The sequence below is a fragment of the Stylophora pistillata genome, chromosome 2 (genome assembly GCF_964205215.1).
Source record: "Stylophora pistillata chromosome 2, jaStyPist1.2, whole genome shotgun sequence".
Lineage (NCBI taxonomy): Eukaryota > Metazoa > Cnidaria > Anthozoa > Scleractinia > Pocilloporidae > Stylophora > Stylophora pistillata.
In genome coordinates, this window is record NC_142520.1 from 7589290 (window position 1) to 7614865 (window position 25576).

At 37.5% G+C, this 25576-nt stretch overlaps 2 protein-coding genes and 1 pseudogene across 4 annotated transcripts in view; 2 read left to right on the forward strand and 1 right to left on the reverse strand.

The window, feature by feature from the left end:
• The window catches only part of LOC148736918 (uncharacterized), a 700731-nt gene that overhangs the window by 136753 nt on the left and 538402 nt on the right, over nt 1–25576 (reverse strand). The window lies entirely within an intron of this gene.
• The window catches only part of LOC148736924 (polycystin-1-like protein 2), a 66009-nt gene that overhangs the window by 18976 nt on the left and 21457 nt on the right, over nt 1–25576 (forward strand). Inside the window, exon 3 of the mRNA XM_088749209.1 lies at nt 22852–23241. Within this exon, the coding sequence (XP_088605335.1) occupies nt 22852–23241 (390 nt within the window). The remainder of the gene's footprint in view (nt 1–22851; nt 23242–25576) is intronic.
• LOC148736925 (adhesion G protein-coupled receptor D1-like) lies at nt 175–10408 on the forward strand (annotated as a pseudogene). Its single transcript, XR_015997240.1, has 15 exons — nt 175–385; nt 821–928; nt 1141–1228; nt 1488–1578; nt 1656–1702; nt 2929–3055; nt 3155–3258; nt 4071–4173; nt 4283–4433; nt 4568–4655; nt 4805–4871; nt 5241–5329; nt 7312–7432; nt 7686–7727; nt 7840–10408. The product of XR_015997240.1 is annotated as an adhesion G protein-coupled receptor D1-like (transcript).

Consider the following 25576-nt stretch of genomic DNA (forward strand, 5'->3'; position numbering starts at 1 on the left):
GAACCATCTCATTGGACTATCTAATTCTTTTTCATAAGAGCCCGCGCTAAAATGTAGCCACATTATATACACACTGCGATTCGAATACTCATGAGAGATTCGGGGTTTTCTTTTTCATCACAGTAAGGAAAAGTGGTCAGCATCTTACCTCAATAGAAATGTATTATATCATTACAGGAAGCTATATGGGTTTTTGAACTCTTCATCACTGGTATCGAAAAAATTACCAAATCTGTAGAGAGCCTTTCTGGTACAGAAGAGACTAAGACACTCAGAAGATCCATTTTTAGGGTGGCAGTCGCGTTTGAGGAATTTTCCCTAAATTATAGCAGGCTCCACGCGATTGGAAGAAAGTCCGTGATGGTTATCGACGGCCATAGGATGAGTGAGTCTGAATACTGTAAAAACTAATCATGTCTTTAATCATCATTTACTTGTTTATCTACCGACTAGGTGACTTACTGATCTACCTGCCTTGATGCTGTAATGAACTATTCTACTGGCTCGGGATTATTGTCAGATCAAACAGATCAGTCGGTTTCTTCCTTTAACTTTCTTCGTTAACTGCTAATGAAGGAAAAGTATGATTATTTCCATCAACTGGAATCCTCAATCATAGTTAAACCGCTTGTTGTGGAGGTCATTATTATATCATGTCATGTCATTATATGATCACCGGTCAGCGAATTGTACTTGTTAGGAGATGTAGCAAAGAAAAGCCTTGTCATCATTATCATACAGTAAAGGTATAACATGTTTTCAATCCAACGCGTAATACATTTCCTAAAAACGTGTTGTTGCTACGTGTTTTCTCCGTCAGGACTGCGTATTCAAAAAGTCTATCGTCAAAATGCAAGTGACTTCCGCTTTGGAGAACGAAAATGGAAAGCAAGCATGAAGGTCTCTTCTGCTAATTTTGTGAACAATGGTTTGTATCCGCAACAGTGGCAAATTTAATGTGTAAATGCAATACCTTTTTTTCGTTCCAAATTCTATTTCCAATTGAAATACATCTTCTATACATTGTAGTCTAGATGTTTGTTTACACACTCTATTTGACTCGGTTATCCGCAATATTTGTATTTCAAATAATCCTTTTTTGCAGGTTATTTAACTTTTTCCCCCTTTTTTCCCTTTTAGTGTCTCTGGTTGTTGGGATTGTGTACAAGGATCTCCATGAATTACTAGCTATAGATCAACCCATCGGGATGAAAACAAGCAGTAGAAGGTGAATTTACTTCCCAAAGTTTTATGAAACCTATTGTACCTCTCATCTAACACAAATAGCAACGAAAGAAAGAGAAAAGAAAGTGAAATATATTTTTTTAAAACCCTATTTTGGTATTCCCTTATGAGTCGATTACAGCTTTCGCGCCTAAAATATTAATGTGAAAGTTTATAAAGGCAACTAGTTTGCCATACCCATTACAATTTTCGCGCTCAAATTTTTTAATCTGTATCAAGTTCAAATTCTATTTTCCTCTTAGCCACTTTGGCTCCAGGATAATGGTCGTGACTATGGATCCGAAACCAAACAAACTGCAAGGGAATGTCATCTTAAAGTTCGGAAACCTGAAGGTAAGATCAACATCGTAATAATATCACGTTTTTTTACGTTGTGTTTAAATATTTAAAGATATTATATCCATTTTTAGGTCGATGGAGAAAAGAAATGCATGTTTTGGAGTGGCTTCGGTGAAAGGTAAAAATCGGAAATACAGATCATTTATCTTGCCTAAGAGGCAGTCGCTTCTTTGAAATCTCAAATTGATTCACAAGTTGAATGAATATCATGCTTCAAAGGGTTTTACCGGACTTAGGTAACTTCTGCCAACCATTATACCTTTGTTGAAATAAGATGTTATTCAGTTAGTTACAAAGGCATAAGAGACTCGTGGCAGGCCAAGCCGTTTAACTTTGTCCTTACTGACAAACTTCCTGTATTGCGCGTGGATAAGAATGTCGATATGTGATGCCTTTGTGCGATGATGATGTAAATGGAGATAGTGAATTGTGAACATCAAATTCACCATCTGTATCAACATCATCACAAAATTGTTGTCTGTGAGGGAAATTCCAGTCTGATCAGTCAGCTCTCGGAGTAATATTCAATACTGGAAAAATAATATCATTGTTATTGTAAAGTCTGTTCTTCGTGTTATTGTGAGTCTGGTGTCCCCACTCATCTCACCAATTCTTTTTAGAACATAGCTAGCAGAGTCGCGCAATCAAATTCATTATACGTAAGCGTGCTAAAAATCCCGATAGTGCACGCTGATAGCGTCAGCAAATCCGACTTCGCCAGAAATTTTTTTTTTCGCGCGAGCGGCCATTGCTAGTGCGGGGAAAAATAATACATTTCGCGACAATAATGGATACAAACAGAAACTCGGCCTGCTAGTCCGAAAACGAAGACAATGTTTCGACCTTTTCCCATGGGCTAGAGTTCTTAAATGAGGCAGAAAAAGAGAAAAACAAAGGAAAAGGAGACTCGGCATCAGCGCCGTCACGATTCGCTTCAACTGATATTGTTGTCCGTTTTTCGCATTTGATGCACAATTCCACCGGCTATGTTCTAAAATAATTGGTTCATGCTTTCAGCTGTGCACTATCGAGTTATGGAGCACGCGGGAAGTTTGGAGAGCACTCAAAAAGCTAGAGTTGCCCTCGGCTATCGCCTCGGGCAACTCTTACGCTTCTTTCGTGCTCTCCAAACTTCCCGCGTGCTCCATAACTCGATAGTGCACGCTAAAGCATGAACCAATTGTTAATTGTAGCTGATAGAATCCTTTTGTTTACCGTTATTACAGGTTAACTTTTTTAGTTATATTTGTTGTTCTGTTTTGTGTCTGCTTGTTTGAATTATTTTCTGTTTCTCCTTTTTTTTCGCATATTTTTGTGTGTCAACAATTTGTATTCTTTTTTTAGCTCAGACGGATTTTCAGAGAGAGGATGCCAAGTGGTTACATCGAAAAGCAACTCAGAAGAAACGGTTTGCAGCTGCAATCATTTCACTCATTTCGCTGTACTAGTTGACTACAACCTTATCCCAAGGGTAATTAAATCATTTGTACCTTAGCATGAGTATTACTTATCAATTCCGTTGAGTTCATTAATATGTTTCTAATATCTCGTGGTGTCATTTAAGACACAGCTCAACAAAGAGGACGAAACTAATTTGGAGATTATCACCTACGCAGGATTAAGCCTTTCCATCATCGGAGCACTTTTAACAATTATACTATATTCCTTCCTCATGTAAGTACTCCAGACAAAAGGTAAAAAAAAAAAACTAAAAACTGGATCATTGGATAATGCGATTTAAGACTTTTCATTGGCTTAGCCATTATGGTATATGAGCCAATATACCATAATCTCATATCTGTATATGGAAACATCCGGTTTCTTCTTACAAAATAAAGTCAAGAAGATTTGTCTAACATCTTGGGAGCGTTTTTTTAATAAAACAATTATTCCACTCGCGCTTGTTGGATATGAGATGATTATAGCCACCGAGGCGCGTAGCGCCTCGTTGGCTATCTATCATCTCATATCCAACAAGCGCGAGTGGAATAATTGCTAATTAGCCTTAACGAGACTTTGAAGACTTTGGAATTAAATCAGACCAGTTCGTGAAAAACTAATATTAAATAGAAATTTATCATGATAACAATAATAATAACAATAATAATAATATATAGATTTTGATTTTACTATAGTTAACGAGACTACGTTAACTATAGTTAACGGGCTACGCTCATGCGCCCCGCCATACTATTCTTACTGCATATAGCATACAAAAGTTTTAAACTGCCGCATCATAATGATAATAATTATAATGATAATAATAATAATAATATTAACAAAATAATTATAGAAGCTACGATAATAAGTGATTATGATAAAATAGATTAGAAGTAAATGAAATATATCTGGGCGCTAGCGATTAAAACACCTGAACCGGTACAACATGAAATGAGAAGGATACGCTGTTATTCATATTTTCTTTTTTTTTTTTTTCTATTTTTTTTGTTTTCTTTGTTCATTTGTCTGTTTAACTATTTTACCAGGGATTTTCGTCAGCCTCTATCTCAAATACGATTGAGTCTTTCTGTGTCCCTTGGAGCTGGACAAGTGATCTTTCTCGCGGGTATGAACGCCATAGAAAATACGGTAAGTGATCTCTCCATTCATTCATGGTCTTTACGCATTCTAGAAGCGTAAGATAATTTTCAGAAAGGAGCATGAAAAACACTCAAGAACTTTGCTTTCTCTCTCACAGGCTTCCTGTTTTACGGCTGCAGCTTTCATGCAATTTTTCCTAATGGCCGCTTTCTGTTGGATGCTGGTCGAGGGGTTTTATCTTTACCTGTTGGTTGTGAAAGTTTATAACATCAGCGAAAAAATGCTCATGTATCACGTCATGTCATGGGGTATTTTCATTTTATTTGCTGTCATGAGGAATTTTCATTTTATGTGTTGTCAGTTATTGATACCTATTTTGAATCGCCTCTAGTCTGACTGAACTTAACTCGGATTGCACTGACTCCCTCCTTCTAATGTTTAGGTTTGCCTCTTATAATGGTAGGAATTTCACTATGCATCGCCGCTGGAAAAGATGGAATAGAGAGCTATACCAGTGATAAATACTAAGAGCAACGCTCAGTGCTGGTATCTTCCCCTTCTTCACTTTTTCTCTTTCTTTTTCTCTTTCGTTGTTATTTATTTTTTTCTTGCTGTGGGAGGTTCGGGGGTTATTTTCTACAAATACATGTTTGTCTTTTGCTTCGTCTTCTCTTTCAAGTTGCTGGCTCTCCTCATCTAACGACCTGATCTGGATATTCGTTGCATTTGTGGCGTTTATGGAAATTGTAAGTCGATGATCAATCGATGCATCATAGCTATTTTTGAAACCAGGATTGACTACCTCTGGAGTTTTTTTTTTTCTTTTTTTTCATGCTCCGAACAAAAACAAAGAACACCTTTGTGTTTTCGACTACCAGGCTCCAAGTGCCCAATGTATGCTGTAGCACTTGTCTTTTACTGAAGAACTAGGGAATGGTCTAACAGACCTTTTGGTTTTCTTTACCTCAACAGAAGAGCATCAAAGCACGTAACGAGAAGAGCTGGGCTTTAGGTCTCGTGCAAGATTTAGACTTTTAATTTTTCCATCGCTCTTAAAAAGATGGATAAAATTTTTCTTCAATCACAACACACTTAACACTACTTGTTTGTTTCAGCTCAACATTTTTATACTCGTCCGAGTCATAAAGGAGGTGAACAAACTATTGCAACCTACTGGGGAAGACAACCGTGCTCAGCAAATACAGTAAGATTTAAAATCAGAAGTTGAAATATTATTTCAATTAATGAGGGGAAGCCGAATGAAAAAAGTCAATAAGAACAAATTGCTTTACAATCCTAAAAAGATAAGGTCTTGACTTGGTATTTAAAATTTTTCCACCAATTAGCAATCTTTCCTTTATTTTAAAATTGGTTCAAAGAGTGGCAGCCGATCAGATCCAATCCTACTTAAATGAGCATGATCTTTTTTCCCTCACTGCAATCAGCCTATCGACAGCACCATAACAGAAACCGCCCTACTTAAAGTGAAGAATGACATTTTGAATAACATAGTGGAAGAACACAGTGCAAGAACACAGTGCGTCACATACAATGAATATATGAAGTTCATATATTTAGAACTGCGGTATTAGATACGTATGATGCACGCTCCTCGCAGTAGAGAGCGCTATTTACGCAATAGCGAAAATCAGGTCTGTGGTTCGAATCCCGTACAGGCCTGGTTTTTTTTCAGGTCTGATTTTCGCTACTGCATAAATAGCGCTCTCTACTGCGAGGATCGTGCATCATACGTAAAGAGCGTCACGTTGCTTGTGCGTCTTGACTTAAGCGCCGCGTTTGATACCGTTGACCATCGAATTCTCTTACATCGTCTATAAATCTAATTTTGAAAAATTAGGCTCTGCACTTAACTGGTTTGAATCATTCCTCTCTAACAGAACCCAACCTATCTCAATAGGCGAAGTTCTATCGAATATCTTCAATCTTAAATTTGGAGTTCCACAAGGCAGCAGGCTTTTTAAGATCGTCGAATCACACCTTCCTAATTGCCATTGTTACGCAGATGACACACGACTGTACATTCTGACACGACTGGAGGAAATCGCTGCCTTAACTACCATGGAATCTTGCATCTGTTGCTGATATTAGTTATAGGATGCATACCGATAAGTTCAAACTGAATACGGATAAGAGAGAATGTCTTTTAATTGGAACACGACAACAACTTCAGAAAGTCAGTAACATTAGTATCTTATCGGCTGGCGAATCCCAATTCGCTTCATCATATGAATTTCGAAACTTAAGAACCTGGTTTGATTCGAAAATGAGTGTGCTAAGTCAACAGAACCTGCTCATTTGCATTCTATTATCTTTACAACATACACAGAATTAGTCGTCCGGTCACTGAATAATTAGTTCATGCTTTCATAACCAGTAGACTAGATTATTGTAACAGTCTACTATACTGCCTCCCAAATTCACATATCGTGAATCTTCAACGGATACAGACTCTTACCGCTCGGTTGATCACTGGATCACCAAGATACTGTCATGTTACGCCATTGCTTTTCCATCTTCATTAGCTCCCGATTAGTTACCGTATAAAGTTTAAGATTTTACTTTTGACATTTAAGTGTTTATATGGTCTGGCCCCTACTTATTTGATTTATCTAATTAGCATCAAAAAGCAATCCAGGTACTCTCTTAGGTCAAACGAGTTTTTATTAATCGAATTACCTAGCACCAAAACCCGTCCAACCCTTGGCGATTGTGCCTTCCAGTCAGCTGCTATCTCTGGAATGCATTACCTTCCACAACTCCCAAAATAAAGACATTAGAGACTTTCAAGACTGCTGCCAAAAACTAATTTTTTAAATTTAGCTTTAAAATATGTTTAACTAGTTTTTACTAGGTAATAGTTCCCTTCGAGTCCATAGGTTCGTACGTTTTATAGTTCTTACATTTTTAGTTACTTTTAACATAATTTTACCTTACGATACTGTGAAGCGCAACTAAATATATCCACATAGAGGTCTGCGCTATATAAGTGTAAATTATTGTTATTATTACTGTTATCATTATTATTATCATTATTATAATCTAGTTCTGAGGCGTTTTCCTAAACTCTCCTCTAGATGATCTAAAACAATTTCCACCTAAAATTTAATTTAGAAGGAAACGAACGTGTTTTTAATCCACAAATTATATACCGTTATCTTTCTTCAGACTTTGCATTAAAACATGCGTGGTGATGATTCCACTGCTGGGTATCACGTGGGTATTTGGTCTTTTGTTACCATTTCACAAAGCTTTTGCCTACATTTTCACCATCTTCGACTCTACTCAGGTAAGCCTTAAAGAAAAACCTCGAATATTTAATAATTCGTACGTACACCTCAATACTAAAACTACTGCCACATTCTCGTATTGGTCAGGCGACATTTCCGATCTGAAAAATAATTTATTCAAATTGAGAGAATTTCTTACTTCTTTCTTGAGATCTGGGACATGCCTTGAATTTTTTTTAAGATTTATTTACTGAATTAAACAGAATGAAATCTTGATGCAAAATCAGATCTTGATACAATTTTCTGTTTTAGGGTTTCCTGATTTTCGTCTTTCACTGTGTACGAGACAGCCGGGTAAGATGGACATCAATCTAAAGATGCAGCTAAAGCAAATTTCGAAGTTTCTAGATATTAACAAAGATTTGAGTGCTTGGTGATTCATATTTCGTCGCGTGTTTATTTACAGATTAGAGAGCGATTGAAAAGAAAGATGAACACCATTCTTCCATCTGCAGACAATGAACGCCCTGCAAAGAGAAGTTCGCAAGTTAATCCAAGAGATGTCCGCAGTGCTTGGGCAGTTGAATTGCAGTCGTTTTATGAATAGCAATATAATATACCCCTCTCTTTAGTTGCTTAGTTCAGCCATATAGTACCGTAATGTCAGTAAAATCTGGTCGTCCTGATTCGACCCGTTAGTCAGTATTATAATTTTATTGAACAAGTCATAAGAGTAGCGCTGTTGGTTTTTGTTGACATAAGTTGATATTAAGGAGCGCGGTGAATAGTGCACATTCTTTGTTGTCAACTACGCTGAGCCAAGTTTGTTCGACAGGTTTTCTGGTTGAACCGCTTAGCGGTATCTGAAACTGCCTCTTGAAAATGTTGCACGCAGAGTGGACGTCTGAAAGAAAATTCTTCGTGGAGAAGCATAGGAGCAAAATGCGTGTAGTCATACTCATAGACAATTAGGCACCAATTAGAGCACCAAGTTTGCGATATATTAGATGATCATCTAAGTAAACACTCCTTAAAAAATCCAGCACAATGGGGTTTTGCAAAGGGCCTCTCTGCGGAAGGAGTGCTTTTTTCATTGACAAACAGATGGAAGATGGAACTGGATAAAGGTTTGGGTGTAGGAGCAATATTTGTAGACTTAAGAAAGGCCTTCGACAGTCTCTCTCGCAACATACTTTCACTCAAGCTACAAGCTGTGGGTATTTGTGGAAACCTCCATGAATGGCTGATGAATTACTTGAGCGACAGGTGTCAATGCAACCTGGTGAATGGCTACATATCCAACTTGACTTTGGTTCAGAATGGAATTCCTCATGGTTCTCTGCTCGGACCAAGACTTTACACTATTTATGTAAACGACCTACCTGATGCCATCACACTTGGAAATGTATTTATGTATACAGATGACACTACAATATATTGTACAGGGAAAAGCTTTGATGAGCTCTGTCTTGATCTCAACAAAGTCCTTGATGAATTAAGACTCTGGAGCCTTAGGTCTAAGTTGAGCATCCACCCCATTAAATCTAAGGCCATGATTTTTACTATGCAGAATTTTATTGGTCCTGCTGCCCCAATATTGTTTGGAGACAAGTATGTCAACATTGTGGATCATGCTACTCGTTTAGGACAGACTACTGATAGCTGTTTGTCTTGGTCAAAGCATATTTGCCATATAAAGAAGCACTTCTCGCAAAAAGTTGGTGCCCCAAAAGGTATGAGGCAATTACCCCCTAAAGTATGAGAGGAAATTCATTGTAAATCCATTATACCAGCAGTGATATATGGTATAGTTGTGTGGGGGAATTGTAGTTCTGCCATGCTCAATCCCTTGAATCCTATACATGATAGAGCAGCTAGGTTAATTCACGATCAAGATGATTTTCAAAGTCGCAACTGCCTTCCCATGTCATACCTCTATAAAAGACGTTTACTGCTGTTCATGCTTGATGTTATCAAACATAATGTTCCTGACGACCTTGCATCTTTATTTATATTAAAGTCTGGTAGTAGACCTTCACGAAGGGGAAGCCAACTTGTTACTCCACGTGTCAAATATGAAATTTGCAAACAATCTATTCAATATAGAGGACCAACTATTTGGACATTCCTTAATAGATTAATTAATATAAATGAGTCGATGAACAAAGACAAATTCAAGCAAATTTTGCGTATATTTTCCAAGGACATTAATAATTTCTCATTTATAGCTTCTATGATAGCTAATAAACACGATAACTACGTATATTTTTAACTTGTTTTTATTCATACATTTTACTTTATCCTACTTTTATTTTATCTAATTTTTTTTTAGGCAGGTCCACATCAGCTTTTTGCTGCCATTATATTAACTTAACCTGCTTTACCAAATAAATGTATGTATGTATGTATGGTCTATATTGACATTCATCTCACCTGGAAATACCATATCAGCTATGTATGTAAACAAATCGCTAAATCAATAGGTATTATATTTAGGTCTCGCTTTTCCCTATCCTCTGCAACCAAACTCACTTTGTATTACACCTTAGTTTATCCTTATATCGCCTATTGTAACTCCGTCTGGTCGTCCACATACGTATCTAACTTAAACGGAATTTATTATTTGCAAAAGCGAGCCGTGCGGGCTATCATCAACTCAGACTATCGAGACCACTCTGCCCCTTTATTCTCCAAACTAGAAATTTTAGATATTTTTGCAAGTCAGTACGTTTGAAACCGCCAAATTTATGTTTTATTTCAAAAATAACTTATTGCCCGCCATTGCTTCTCGATCTTTTTGTAAGGAATAGCCAAATTCACAACTATGGTACCAGAACAGCCAGTAATTATCGAACACCTTTGTGCCCCACAAATGTCGAGCAATTTACAATTCTCTACCAAGGTCCTAAAATTTGGAACTCTCTCCCTATTTCAGGCACTCGTTCGTCAAACTTTCTCAGCTTTAAAACGAAATTGCAAGAGTTTTTACTTAAATATTCACTGAATTGGCCAAGCCGCACATTCGCAGCACTTTTTCTTTAATTTATTATTGTGAGGTGGCTCTCCCATAAGCCTGGTGGCTTCTTGGGTCTCCTCGCCTTCTAACTGTTATCGCTGTAATTATATATTTTGTTATTGTTAAAATAAGGCAAATAAAGATGATGATGATGGTGATCGAGGAGCGAACATTTTTTACCTCACGACTAATTGCCTAATTCATAGCGGAGCTTGCGGTGCGTGCAACGAAGACCTTTTCTCAGAACAAAAACAAAACAAAAAATAGTGGTAGCGCATCAAGCCAAAAAGCAAAAGAAAACAGTTGGTCGCGTGACCATATGACCGTATTCAATGGAAAAGATGTGAAATCCGTCATAAAACAGTATAGCTCTGAGGAACTTTTATTTTATCTATATGTCATAAGGTTTGGAATTTTATTATAATTTAGCGTGTTCACCCACTCCTCTACGCCCCTCCCTCCCCTCCCTTCATGTTTATCCTTATGCCTACATTGGCACACGATGTCACGTTAACAATTACGACGCACAGCCTCATTTCTTTGATGGATGGACGGATGTTATTTTTTTTTCCATTTAACAGACTGGATACTTGCAATAGCTTTCGATAGGGAGAATACTAATTTGTAGAAGACATCTACCTTTACGCATGATTCCTAAACTATTTTCATGAACCGCGTATTTTACCAACCTTTTGCTATCTGCGTTACCACAAAATGTAAACCACGCTATTTTCATATATCTTGAGTTTCTTGTTTTAATGATGCCAACCATTGCTCCACACCTGGTGGAAATAGCCTCTAGGTCCGTTCATAAAGAGAAGAAAATAATCGTGACTTATGTCAGTAAGAAGCGATCGAGTATCGTTTCCGCCATTACACCAGCTATCCCCTTTAAAACGTCAGAAGGTCTGTTGCGCTTGGGTTGTTATCGAATGAGCTTCAATCTGGTAAAATGTTTACAATACTTTGAATACATTATGCGCTGAGTAAGTACAAACTCTATTTTATCGATTGGTTATGCTCTACAACCGTAAGGGAAGTAGTGAACGGTTAGATAAAGATATCTCGGTATTAGAATATCCTGTAACCACAAGTGAAATCAAATCGGAAAGAAGATATTATCCGGGCGGCTTTTATTAGGCTCTCTCGACGAAACAAATCAAACCTTGTTAATATCTGTTCTTGACTATTATTATACTTGAAAAGAATATAGGTAATAAAGATAAATATATAAGTAAAGACAAAGGAAGAGATATGATTAGACTTTTTTTGGAATGTAGTTTTTAGTTTTTTTAAGACGCAAAATCATTTGGAAACAGTTAAACACAATGACAAAAATACTCGGTTACGAAATTAAAAAGCGCGATATAATTCATGGTTGTTGTGTCATAAATAACGCTCGGTGCATCACCTTTCAGAAATAATATGTAGGGTCTTAGAACATAATAGCCTCAAGCCTGTAACAAGATAGCTTGAAGCCTGTAACAAGATATCAGGCGACAAGCGCACATTTCAAGATCTCTTTCGAGCAAAAAACCAATTGAGTTAATCGTTTAAAACTTATTTAGATGTCTTAACAGCGGAATGAAAAATCTTGTACGAAAAGGGAAGGGTGTTCATCCGAGCTCATTTTATAAATCAGGTAGCTCATTTCTCTGCCTTTAAAAGCGCACACAACCCACAATTCCTCTGTTTGCTCCGACGAAGGGCTAACGCTCGAAACGTCAGCTTTTATAATCGTAACGGTGGCCAATTTACCATTTCAACTTTGTTGATATATTCAAATTATTTTGTTTTAATGAAGCCAACCATTGCTCCATATCTGGTGGAAAAGCCTATAGCGTCATTGGTCCGTTTATAAAGAAAAGAAAATAATGGTGACTTATGTCAGTAAGAAGCGATCGATTATTGTTTTGTCCATTACACGCTATCTCCTTTAAAACGTTAGAAAATCTGCTGCACTTGGGTTGTTATCAAATCAAGAAGTATATAACATAAACATATCGGCCTCTACTAGAAGGAACTTCTGCATATCATAAGCTTGATGAACTGGGCGATGAGTGGGCTTCAATCCGGCCAAATGTTCACAGCACTGTCAATACATTGTGCGCTGAGTAAGTACAAATACTCTTTTTATCTAGTGGTTATGCTCCAGAAATGGAAGGGAAGTACTGAACGCGCGGTTAGATAAAGATATCTCGGTATAGGAACATGTTGTAACCCCAAGCGAAATCCAACCGGAAAGAAAATATTATCGGCGGCTTTTATTAGGCTCTCTCGACGAAACAAATGTAACTTTGTCACTGTCTGTTCTTTACTTTTATTATACTTGAAAAGAATACAGGTAATGAAGACAAATATACAAATAAAAACAAAGGAAGAGATGTGTTTTAAGATTGTTTCGGAATGTAGTTTTTTGTTTTGTTAACACGCGAAATGATTTGGGAACAGTTACCCACGATGACAAAATTACGCGGTTATGAAATTGAAATGCATAACATAATTTGTGGTTGTTGTGTCATAAGTGATGTTCGGTGCATCACCTTTCAGAAATAATATGTGGGGTCCCAGAACACAATGGCCTAGTCACCTGCCTTCTGAAGTTGCTGTGACAAGTTGTCAGCCAACAAGCATACATTGTAAGATCTCCTTCGCACAAAGACGAAATAAGTTTATCGTTTAAAACTTATTCAGCCGTTTTACATGCGGAATGAACAATCTTGCACGAAAAGATAAGGGTGTTCATCCGAGCTCATTATATAAACATGCTCTATAGAAAACAATGATTGTGATTAACAAAAGACAAGTTTGGACATAGTATTTTCACAATTAATGGCGTCAGCAACTGTCAACTTGTGACGAGTTTATCTTTTATTTCCCTTTAAATTAAGTTTCTGCCTCCTCGACTTCTCATCGACTTGAGTTGTTGAATGTGTTTTTATAAAGGGACGTCAAAGCATTTATTAGCGTTTCCTCGTCGCTAATTCATTGAATAGTTTTGGGGTAAAACCGGCTAAGTTGCAATTAAAGATTTGCCTTGCCAATTCATAATGTTCATTTCCATTCGATTCACTTTTTCTTTTAGATGTTGCATTGATAAAAAAACAAGTAGTAATCTCAACTGGCGCAAAATATACCTGTTAAGTATGCCCCCACTATGCCATTTAAATTACATAAGGTCAAGGGAACGCGCAAAATTTGACACAATAATGCAATGAAGAACAAGGCAAAAATTTGGTCGGATAGCGGAGCAACAAAGTGGTTGCACAGAAAGATCCCTAGTTTGATACTTTTCGTTCATTAAGAAACAGGTATTTCAAGAACGTCATACTTTTTTGCTGTTGACCGTAGAGAACGCTTTAAAATGACTAAGTAATTCTCAAGTTTCAACAACAATTAAGGATATTTCAATAAAATAAAGCTAAAAGGCTCTAGCATTTGCTTTGCTCCAAACATATGACGTCGTTGCACAAAAGGAATCAGCACCCATCCCCGTTACCTCGAGGTGCAGTTGCGAACTGGGTCTAAACCGGATAATGTTTGGCGTCTTTCATAGAAATTTCTTCAGATAAGGAATATCTATGAGAATCATTTCAAAAGAAGTTTTGAGATAGATACAGATGGAAGCTGTTCTGCTCGTTGTTCTTTAAATAATACTTTTTGCAGCTCGGAACCATTATCAACATTTTAGGTCAAAAGCGTTTTTTGTGTTTGCTTTCAGTGCTTGACTCTATGAACAAGAGAGATTGCCTCTTTTGATTTATTTCTTGTTTTTTAACCAGATACTTTGAATAAACATTAAAGCCAAGACTCTCATCGCTTTCGTCGTGAAATCCTAAAACGTCAACCAGTAAATTGAACCACATTATGTTTCACACATAGACCGATCCTGCATAGCCGAAGATAAAACTAAAAATTGAATGGTTTAATTGTTTGTATTTATTTTCCATGTCGAACTAAGCATTAACTATTTTGGCTATAGGTTCCGATGAAAATTTTTATAAATATTGAAACGCGCTTTCTTCTTGCGGTAAAAAATCGTGGTCCGTGACTTTCAGTCGAGTTAAAACCTCCATATTTCAGTTTGCTATCTGTCTGCGTCTAAAACTAGTCTGCAAATGAAGAAAGATAAAAAATGAGAAAAGTCCCTATACTTGCGACACGCCTCCCCTCCCTCCCTTCCCTTAAGCTTATCCCAGTTCCATGACGTAGAGTAGCCGGAAGACTCCATTTCCCCTGGCAGAAATAGCTTTTAGCCTTATCGCCACGTTTATGAAGGGAAAATTGTGGTGACCTATCCCAGTAACAAGCGATCCCACATTGTTATGTCAGCTATACATTACCTCCTCCGAGAAAAGTTTGGGATACGTTGAAATTCTGTTGGATGTGTGTTGTTACTGATACAAGAACCAACATAAACACACCGAAATCTACCAGTGACAACCTTTGCATATCGTAAGCTTGATGAATTGAGCGAAGAGCGGGCCTAAATCCCGTAAAATTTTCACAGCCCTGTCAATACACTGTAAACTGAGTAAGTACAATCTTTACAACATTTGTTGGTTATCTGATAGAAATGTAAAGGAAGTAGCGAATGGTTTGATATAGATATGTTGGCATTGGAACATCCTGTAGCCCCCAGTCTTAACAAACTTGAAAAACAAAAAGAGATATAATTGGTGGCTTTTATACAAGACTCTCTCTCAAAAGAGAATAGATCAGACTTTGTTAATGTCTGTTCTTGAATTTTATTACACTTGAAAATAATAAAGATAACTGAAACAAACAGATAAATAAAAGCAAAGGAAGCGATGTGTTCAAGGTGGATTTGCTATTTAATTTGTATTTTTTCTTAAGAAGGAAATTGATTTGGAAACAGTTAACAACAATGACAACTATGCGGCTCTAAAATTTAAATGGTTGTTTTAATTCATGATTGCTGTGTCTTAACTGGAGGATACCTACCCTCCGAGTTAGGAACCGAGTTGGGAACCGAGTTAGGAACCGAGTTAGGAACCGAGTTAGGAACCGAGTTGGGAACCGAGTTGGGAACTGAGTTGGGAGCCGAGTTGGGAACCGAGTTGGGAACCGAGTTGGGAACCGAATTACAGGAACCGAGTTGGGAACCGAAGTTTACGGACGATGGATTTTTAATATTTCTACGCCGTCTCTCGGTCTAGTCTACGTCCTAAACCTCGCGCCGCCATCACAGCCTTAATTTTTTTTTAAATACGAGTTTTTCCCCATTAGTTGCCTTTGACTCGAGGAAACCTTTGATGATAACTCTTAGAGAAACAAAGTTAGAGTTTGTTGCTGACGTCGTCAAAATGGCGCAGGAAATCAGGAGAATTCAGATTTGGCCACGATGAGAAGTGTATCGAAATTTTAAGTAGAGGACTCCAAGTTTCATACTTCTCCTAGGGCTTGATGAGAAACGGCGGCATTTCAAATTTTACGCAAATCGGTTGAAAGTGAGCGGAGAAATCGTTGAAAAACGGATACAAAAACACGTATGCAAATGTTCTGAAACATGGAAAACCGCCTGTAAAGACATGTTTAGATGGAAGTTTCTCATAGGTGTTTAACTCTTGGGCTACATGCCGTTAAGAAAACAGAGTGCATTGACAGTTGTCAGCGCTGGCGAAATCTGAAAGTAATAAGTAAAAGATCACATGATTTATGACGTGGTGAGAATGACGCGAAATATCAGGAAACTTCAGATTTGGCCACCAAGAGAAGTCTGTCGCAATTTTAAGTAGACGACTCCAGGTTTCGTATTCCTCCAAGCGCTTGATATCCCGCATTTCAAATTTCACAGCAATCGGTTAAAAGCCGGCGGAGTAATCAGTGAAAAACCTCGAGCAGAGATCGTGTTGCGATCGATGGATAAACGATCGTAAACAGATCTTTGTATGCCAATTTGTGAATGGCGTTTCTCTTTCAAGCCATTAGACTTGGGAAAGACAAAGCTGATCGACATCTCTCAGAGGTACTAGGCAGCGAAACTCCAACCTTAAAACGCAAGTGACTTATGATGTGCTCAAAACGGAGAAAGAAAGGTTTTGTATGCAGATTAGTTGTTCTTGGTGTGGTTTTACGCCGAATAAGAGAATTCTAAGGGGGATTTCTAGTAAAGGGCTCGTGTTGTCTCTTTCAGATTACCCTGTTTTTTCAATAATCATAATCGATGATCAATTAATTAATTAATTATTAACTCGGTTCCTAACTCGGTTCCTAACTCGGTTCCTAACTCTGTTCCTTACTCGGTTCCCAACTCGGTTCCTAACTCAGTTCCCAACTCGGTTGTTAGTTTATCTCTCTTAACTGATGTTCAGCGCTACACATCAGATTAAGATGAAGTAATATGTAGGGTCTCAGGAAACAGAGTAGCTAAGTTTTTTTTTACGTTCTAAAGCTACTGTGACAAGATGTCACCAGAGAAATACACATATGAATTCTCTCGGGAAAAAAAGAATTAAGACTGTCGCTTAAAACTTAGTCAGACTTTTTCCTTGTGAAAAAGAAAAACCTTGCCCGAAAAGAGCTCACTTTATAATAACACTCTATATAAAACAATAACTGGGAAACTGGAGGTAAGTTTGGACATTGAATTCACACAATGAATACCATCAGCGACAGTCAACTCGTGACGGGTTTATTTTGAACCGCCTCCCGGTTAGCTCACTTGATAGAGCGCTGGACTGATGTGCGGGAGGTCGAGGGTTCGAGCCCCGGTCGGACCAACACTCAAGGTATTAAAATAATTGAGAAGAATATGCTACCTTTCTATAACATCAAGAAATGGTTTAGATATTCTAGTCTTTTCGGATAGGGACGAATAAATGGAGGTCCTGTCTCCTGCCTTGTTAGGGGTAGGAGACGTTAATTTCCCACGCACGAGGTTACTGTGTGATGGATGTCCTCCCCTGGGGTGGGATTGGTGGGCTGTTGTCTTGCGTTTACATGAGCCTCTGGCTCGGGCAATATGGGCAACCATGCCCCACGTAAAGACATTAAACTTGATTACAGATTACAGATTTTTAACTTTTCGTTTCAATCAGCTCCTGCTTCACCGAACTTTCATTGTATTGATTTTCGGCCGCCATCTCTCTGTGGAAATTAGGGAGTTCCATTTTAGTAAGAAAAAAAAAGGAGTATTGTATTCATCTTTCCATCGATCCCACGACAGAAATATGGCATCAGTCATTAATTTCAGTTGTTTTGTGTTTCAATCAATTGTCTTTGATAATTTCAAAACTAACAATTTAATTTTTTTCCCGTCATATGATTCGTCGATAAAGCTAGGGGTAAAACTGGCGCAGTTGCACTCAAAAATTTGATGGCGTCTTTATTTACAGTTTTTATTCCATTCAAAGAAGTTTATTTTGTTTAATTTTGTGTAGATGTTGCATCAACAATGACACAAAGAAATAATAGGAGTTCACCAGCGTTCAACAATCCAATGTTCTTGAATTCTGATAATTATTATTCAACTACACTCCAAAGAGAGCAAATAACGGCTAAGACAAGTACAAATATCAGGCGGTACTTGCACTGCAGAGAACGAGTTAGACAGGTTTTCTCGCATCGCGCAAGCGACGAAATTGGATTAAAGTTACAAAAAAAAATGGCGGAAAAAATTAAATTATTTTTCTGACGACGACGAGTCGCAATGGCTGGCGAATATTGACTTCAGTTTATAAGATAAATCGAACGAAGAAAAGCAGTTAGGCAGTTAGACGACAATGAAATTTTATCATTTATTGGAGAAAATGGAAACAGCAACACGACAATGCGTTAATTGCGTTCCGCCTCGATGCTTCTGTCACGCAATCTCCGTAAATAAATACCTGCGAAGTTCGCCCACACTGGAATAACAATTTGGCGTTTTGGATAAGAAATAACTTATCAGACGTTTTGGTGAGTCGTATCGCTGAGTAATTTTACTCGTTCTTTTTATTTTCACTCGCTCTACGGGTTCGTCAAAATACAGCACAACTCCTAAAAATACTCAGCGATACTACACAATAAAACGTCTAATAGGATACATGTATTAAACATAACTCAGTGGACTGAATTGTAAATGATATTTCCGTTTGTCACAGTAACAAGGGAAAGTTAGCTAATTGATTATCAAAAAAGGGGGAAAATGGGGATTTCCCTGGGGAGCCCCGTATCTCACAAGGAATTAGATATTTTAACCAATTATTTTCACACATTGGTTAACTCGTGATAGCATTTAGCACTTGAGCCAAACTTTGCGCCGAATCAGCTTTTTGAATTTTATCATTCTCATCCTGTTCCGCGCGCTTTTTCCGTAAACATTGATTCCGACACTTCTTGTTACACTTAAATGAAAAGTGTTCAAGGCCGTTATCCGCGCAGAATTAATTTACATTATGCTAAGCAACTATCGTCAAAAAGTCTTTTGTCCACCTCTATATTTGCTTTATATTTTGATGTCAAATCTCATGTTTTAGTTAATAAACAATGCTTTGCAGCTGTCGCAAATACCTTTTACCCCATTGGTCAGTTTTTTATAAGAAAAGTTAGATAAGTCTTTGGTGACTCAGGTCAAGACTTGGAGAACGGATCGACTGTTATGGCGTCCATTCTATACTTCCGCCATAAGATGAGTCAGAAAAACGTTTAAAATCATCTTCATATACACTACTACAAATTACAAACTAACTCAAAGGTTATCGAGATCAAGAAAGGCGAATTATCCGTCTCTTGAGCTAGATGAATAGGAGGATAAGTAGAATTTAATTTGGTAAAATGTTCACAACCCTGTCTATAAGTTGCACGCTGAGTAAGTACATATTTTGAGTTTATGCTTTGAAAAATAATATAGATAGAAAGTGAATAGAGCAATAAACATAGATCGACCTTTGAACATACAGCAATGTTCAATCATATCAAACAGGGAAAATTCATGCCCGGTAGATTTTATTCAGCTCTCTGATAGCAAACAAGTTGAACTCAGCGAACGTCTTTTCATGACAAAAGATAGTTTAGATACCATGCAACATTATAAGCCATCAGGATATTGTTTCGATGCGGTTCTAGAGATGAAGAGGTCATTGTGACCCACAATTATTGTTTTACGAAAGTCTGATCCGTGACTTTTAGCAGTGATCTAAAGGATCACAGGAACACAATAGCTAAGCCTAATCCGACAAGATGTCAAATGGAAGACACATAAACATATCTTATCTTATCTATCTTATCTTATCTATCTATCTAAGCGAGTTCAGGTATGAAATCGGTAACAAACTTTTTTGCTTTTGTTTTTGGGAATTTAAAACACCATTTTCTGCCAGTTCGCTCCACAACCAATGCTCTGGAGTAGTGAAAAGGTCTTCTTCCATACGTTTTTGCTAAAATTTGAATCCGATGTCCAGTCCTTTAGTCAAAAAAACCATCAAAACATTAAGTGGCAAAACGTTAGCATGTATCCTCTTTGCTACCAATGCTTTGTAACTTTGAGTTATGTATATCTACCCTTTCGAATATTATTCATGATATATGAGTGATTGATTTGTTTGCTTTTCTCTCCAGCAGTTATCATTAATTTGATGACGCAGTTGCAAGAAACAGGTGAGGGAAAGTGATTCCAATTTTAATAGTTTATACCTGAATTTGAACTTCAAGATAACTGGTAAACGGTTAGCCAAGAAAATGGAACAGTCCACCCTGCAGTTAAACGTTAATTCTACTGAACTTGAACAAGTGAACTCGCATAAACTATTAGGTGTAACGATTGACAGCCAGCTTACTTTCGACCAACATGTCGAAAATCTATGCACGAAGTTATCGCAGAGAATTGCCGTGCTGCGAAAAATAAGACGCTTTTTGCCCATTGATCAAAGGAAACTTTATTATAATGCTATAATCAAGCAGACAATGCTTTATGCATCAACCATATGGACATCTTGTTCTGCTGATAATTTGCAGAAAGTCTTTAAACTTCAGAGACGCGCGGCACGTGTAATTCTCGGAGCTGACACTAAAGCGAATAGCGCACAACTGTTTAGGAAATTGGATTGGGTTCCATTCTTTCATGAGACAAAATTAAATAGGTCACTAATGGTGTACAAACGATTGTCTGGGGACTGTCCACCTTATATGTCCCAAATGCTCGTAAGAAATGCAGACATAAATGAAAGATCAAGCAGACATGGACAACTAAACCTCGTCTGTCCCCGATTCCAACGGGAGTCAGAGGGAGGTAGGTCTTTCACAGTATCGACCTCACGCCTCTGGAATACCTTACCACTGGACATAAGAGTGAAACCTACTATCAAATGTTTTAAGAAGGCCATGTAAGATTTTTTTAAGAATAGTTATAAACGATTAGAACATTTTATCTTATAGTTTTTATAAACTTTGTAATTTTAGATTTTTAGCTCTTGATCTTTTTCCATAATTAATTAGTTTTTAATCTTTTTCAATAATTATTTGTAATATATTTTAAGAGGGCCATTGGTTTGTCAGTTTTATACTGTTATGTGTTGAACCATCTTGAATAAAGTTGATTATTATTATTATTAAGATAAAACGAAATTAAATACCAACTGACTAATACAAATTAACAGTCACCAAATGCCGTTGAGGACGATTTATCGAATAGAGATTCTTAATTTTCTCTTCAAATTAACTGCGCGTCGGAGAGATAAATTAACTTTTGACTGCACATTCCTGATTGTAAATTTCGATAGCTTTCACTCGCATTTAACATTCCCGGTCATAGGCAAGTTTTTTTTATGCAATGACGTCATGAAACATGGTGTCGCGATCCAATTCTGTAACGCTCAGGCTAGCCCCACATTTTAGTCCCAAATTTTTTCCTCTGATACTTGATAGGCTAAAAAATAGATTTGCGTCAATAGCAGTTTGAATGGCGTCAGTTGAAATGTGCGGGGGAAACCACAATTTAAATTCGAGCTGTGGTGACTTATTTGAGACGGTTGAAGACCCTCATGCTACAACTATTATGTAAATTTTGAGGTTTGTACGAATTTCCTTTGGAAAAGTGAAAAAAATATTACGACATATGGTTTATATTTATCAAAACAGAAGGCGAGAGCCCTTTGGTTTAGTCAGAGTGCCCGGCCCTTGCTGTTAAGAGTTGTTGCCCTAGGTCGTCAAGGTGATATGTCTTCGGTCAGCTAATGATTATCTCAGTTTTCATAAAAGTCCTTTTGTTTTTCGTTTCAGCTGAGGGATGATCCTATTTTCCTCTTGAATTTGTGACAAAGGACCGTCAAGTAACCCAGTCTAACAAAACGTATCCAGAAATAAGCTTTTGTTTCAATTTAAAATGATATCGACCAGGACTCTAAAGATATTCGTCCCAAATGTGTCCGCTCAGCAAGCAATCAAATGCTTTATCGAGTCCGGGAAAACTCAAATCAGTACAAATTATTTCAACCTCAAAAAGTCTCTTTTGTAGACATCTCATCGTGAATAATACTGCCCTTGTGTAAAAAAATCTGTAGGGTGCCCTTCAAATCAAGCAAAAAAACAGCTGGTGGCTAAAGCTGGTCGAAGTGTGTACCCTAAAATTATTGGAGACGTTACTACTTCTCATACGTGATATTTCCTCCAACATCCATGTGGACATTGTAGATGAGATTGAAGTAAAGATGTTATTTTATCATTCGCTATCGACGTTGAGTCTTTTTTTAGACATCTCACCAGAAACGGATACAATTTGAAACCAAAGCACTGCAAGTAAAATACGTGTACGTGCAACACATATCGGGTTGGGAGAATAGAGATGACATGTCCGTCGAAAATTATATTTGTAATATAGTAATACAAAGAAATGATAGTATCGTAATACAAAGAAATTCTCCAGAGAATTTGAATTCTGTTCTGCCGTCCCTTTTCCAGTACAACATGGCCTCCGCGATAAAGCTAGCAAGAAAAAGTATCGTTCCAATCCTCACTCTGCCACTTCAGTTTGCTTTGGTTTTGTCTAGACCAATCATATCGTAGGAAATGGTATAGACAAAACTGTCTGTGACCCGGAATGTTTAATTTTGCTATTCTTTCAATCTTTTCATATGGGGAAGGTGGGTCTGGCTCAGGCTTTTAGTAAACCTTAACCGATTCGAAAAAACAAAAAAAAATTCAAGTATGTAAAGTGATGAAATCAACTCACAGATGGACTAAGCAGATGTGAAAGGAAATTATTTATGGTAGAAGATCGGAGGTGGCAGATATGTGCTGAGGATGTATTACATGACTCACATGACGTTGATCGAACATCAAACATACGATGCAAATATTGAACACTAATGATATTTGATAAAAATAAGAGTTTGATGATGAAAACTCTGATAATAAGAAGACTGTTTGGGATACATTTTTTACCTTGTTAATTTTTTTATTAATAAAACAACCATCTTATGATTATTAAATATCATTTTCATTGCAATTTTCATTATTTTTTAGAATGCACAAGCATTTCTTTTAAAAACTCTCGGTACATATTTTCGGAGTCTGGAAAAAAATGGGAAGAGAACAGAGAGTTCTGTCGGAGCAAAGGAGGAGACTTGGTATCGATTGAAACTGAACAAGAATGGAAATTTATTAATAAGGAGATTCAAAACCGCAGTACTACCGACGGTAAACATGAATGGGACATTGGTTTGATAAAAAGGGACACAAATTGGACTTGGGTGAGTGGAATACCGTTGACAATATGCAAATGGAGTAAATGGCAACCAAGTGGTGACGGAGATGTCGGTGAAATATGGAAGAAGTCTACTAATGGCAAACAGGGCGTTTTTAACGATCGCCCTGGCAATGTACCCACAGCTTTTATTTGTGAAATTTCCAAAGGTAGGACAGAATTAGTGTATCTCTCAGTTATAATGTACGCTATGATTTTTTGCAATTTAGCAGACCATATTTCCCTACCTGGCCTACTAAGCTAGATTGATTGGAACCCAGATTCAAATAATATCTGATTAGTTTTCTCGGTCCTTGAGGTAATTATTTATAAGTACGCAGCAGAACCTGTTTTTTCTTTTTTTTTCACTCGGATTTATGGCCTCAGTTTGTAACTTAAAGTACAGCACTTGAACTGAAAAGCGATAATAAAAACATTATTGTTAACAGAAATTATCATGACTGCAGAAATTATGAAGCTTCCGGATCGAGTCTACACGTAAAGTTGCATGAATGAAGATACAATTAAGAAATTGTTAACCAACGTTGTAAGTAACATAGCAACATTAGGCAGAGGAAAGGAAACACATGGATACGTGACAGTTTGTGTAACGACATGCAGTGAAGGTTTACTCAGCCACTATATATGTGAAATTCCCAAGAGTAAGACAAGACAAACTTATTATTTTTAATAACTGTTATTTTCAATATTGTTATTATTATTATATATATATACACCCGTTTTAAAAAAAAAAAATTTTCATATGGATATATATATATATATATATATATGAATCGCATAGCTTATGGTAAACACGCGCTCTGATTGGTCAATACGTCAACCGGAAGAGAGGGTATTTAACGTGGAATCACACTAATGCATAAAGCGATATCGCTGACGTGAGTCACCAGCAAAAGTTATTTTTGCGAACGTAAAAACGTAAATGCAGCTAGTGCTACGCAAATATGAACAAATATGAACAAATATGAACAAATTTATAGAAAATGAATGTCTTCCAGATTTTGAATTCAAATTCCAATTTTTAGAAAATTGGAGGAAACCACTCACGCTCAAAAGTACGAGAAAATGCATAGAAAAAGAATCAAAATGCCAGAGACGAAGAAAGCCAAACGCCAGATCTCGCCGAGGAAAACCAAACAAACGTTAGGAAAGAAAACCAAAACAGGTATCAATGACGAAAAAGGTCAAGCATCTTTCCCGGAAATCCAAACCATTGTAGCCTATACAGATGACGAACTGGCCTCTTTTCGAGACAACATGGTTTCAAAAAACACTAGACGGCAAATTCACTAGTTCGAGGGGTCTCAAAGCAGTCATTCAAGCGCTCCGTGATGATTTCGACCCACAGGAGATATCAGAGCTCACTGGCCACTCCAATCCGGAATCCATATCCAGCTACAGCCATAATCCTCTGGAAAAACAGCGGCGAATGTCGAATAAGTTGGCCGGCTTCAACCCAAGCACAACAACTACCAACGGCTATTCAAGTCATGCTTTACGGGAGGTTGTTCTCAATAGCTCAGCCACGCCAAGCAACACAGCAGCTACTAGTGACCTTGAGGGCAATGCCAGTCGTTCTAGTCACCTGATGGCAGGAGCAGTTGGCGGAATGTTTATTGGAGTAACTTTTAAGAATTATCCAGTAAATATTTCCATAAACTTTCAGTCCAGCATTGACACCAACGAGCGACTCCCTGCAATGAAAGAAAAACAGTTAAAATTGTGACTTTGAACCTTTTTTTTAACTATTTTTCGTCAGGTTACCGTTAAATCCCAGTCTTAATCATTATATTTTGAATACACGTTGCTTTTTATAACTGTAAAGCTCTGTAAACAGAGTAATGGACAATGGCGGTCTCGTCAAAATACACACAAGACCTTTCTGTCCATATCGTTGGTACAAATTATTTAAATCCTCATATCTTAGGCCACTGCCAGCAATTTTTTCGGCAATGCTTTGTTTTATTGGGCTATCCGCATGACCTGGGTTGTAGAGCTTTCCTCGAAAAGACAGGAGTCTCTGATGACGGTTGTCAAGATATTTCAGGTCTTCGGCGGCGTCCTTGACAGAGATTACAGAACTTCTGTTCACCAGGATTTCATCAGACAAAGCCAACCTAGACGAAAGCAGGATTCTTCGAAGAGCGATCACGTCCTCTAGGGCGTCGTGGGCATCAAAGGTGGTTTGAAATGAATATTCGTAAACATAATTCTGCCCAGGCTTTGGAAATTGACCTTCTGCGTTTTGGAGGGAATAGTGCTTGCTTTTGATGAGTGATTTTATCCGTGTCAGAGTGTCTGCGAACTGGTTGAAACTGAGCTCCGCGATAAAGTCATCGCCACCATTTCCAAGAATTATTGAAATATCAAATGTGGCGGCGTTGTGTCCAGCCAAGATTGGGCAAACGGGCTTTGTAGACCGTGTTGAAGCTGAATCTATGCTGGGCCTTAAAAAATTTAAGAACTGCTTGAGTACTTGCGATA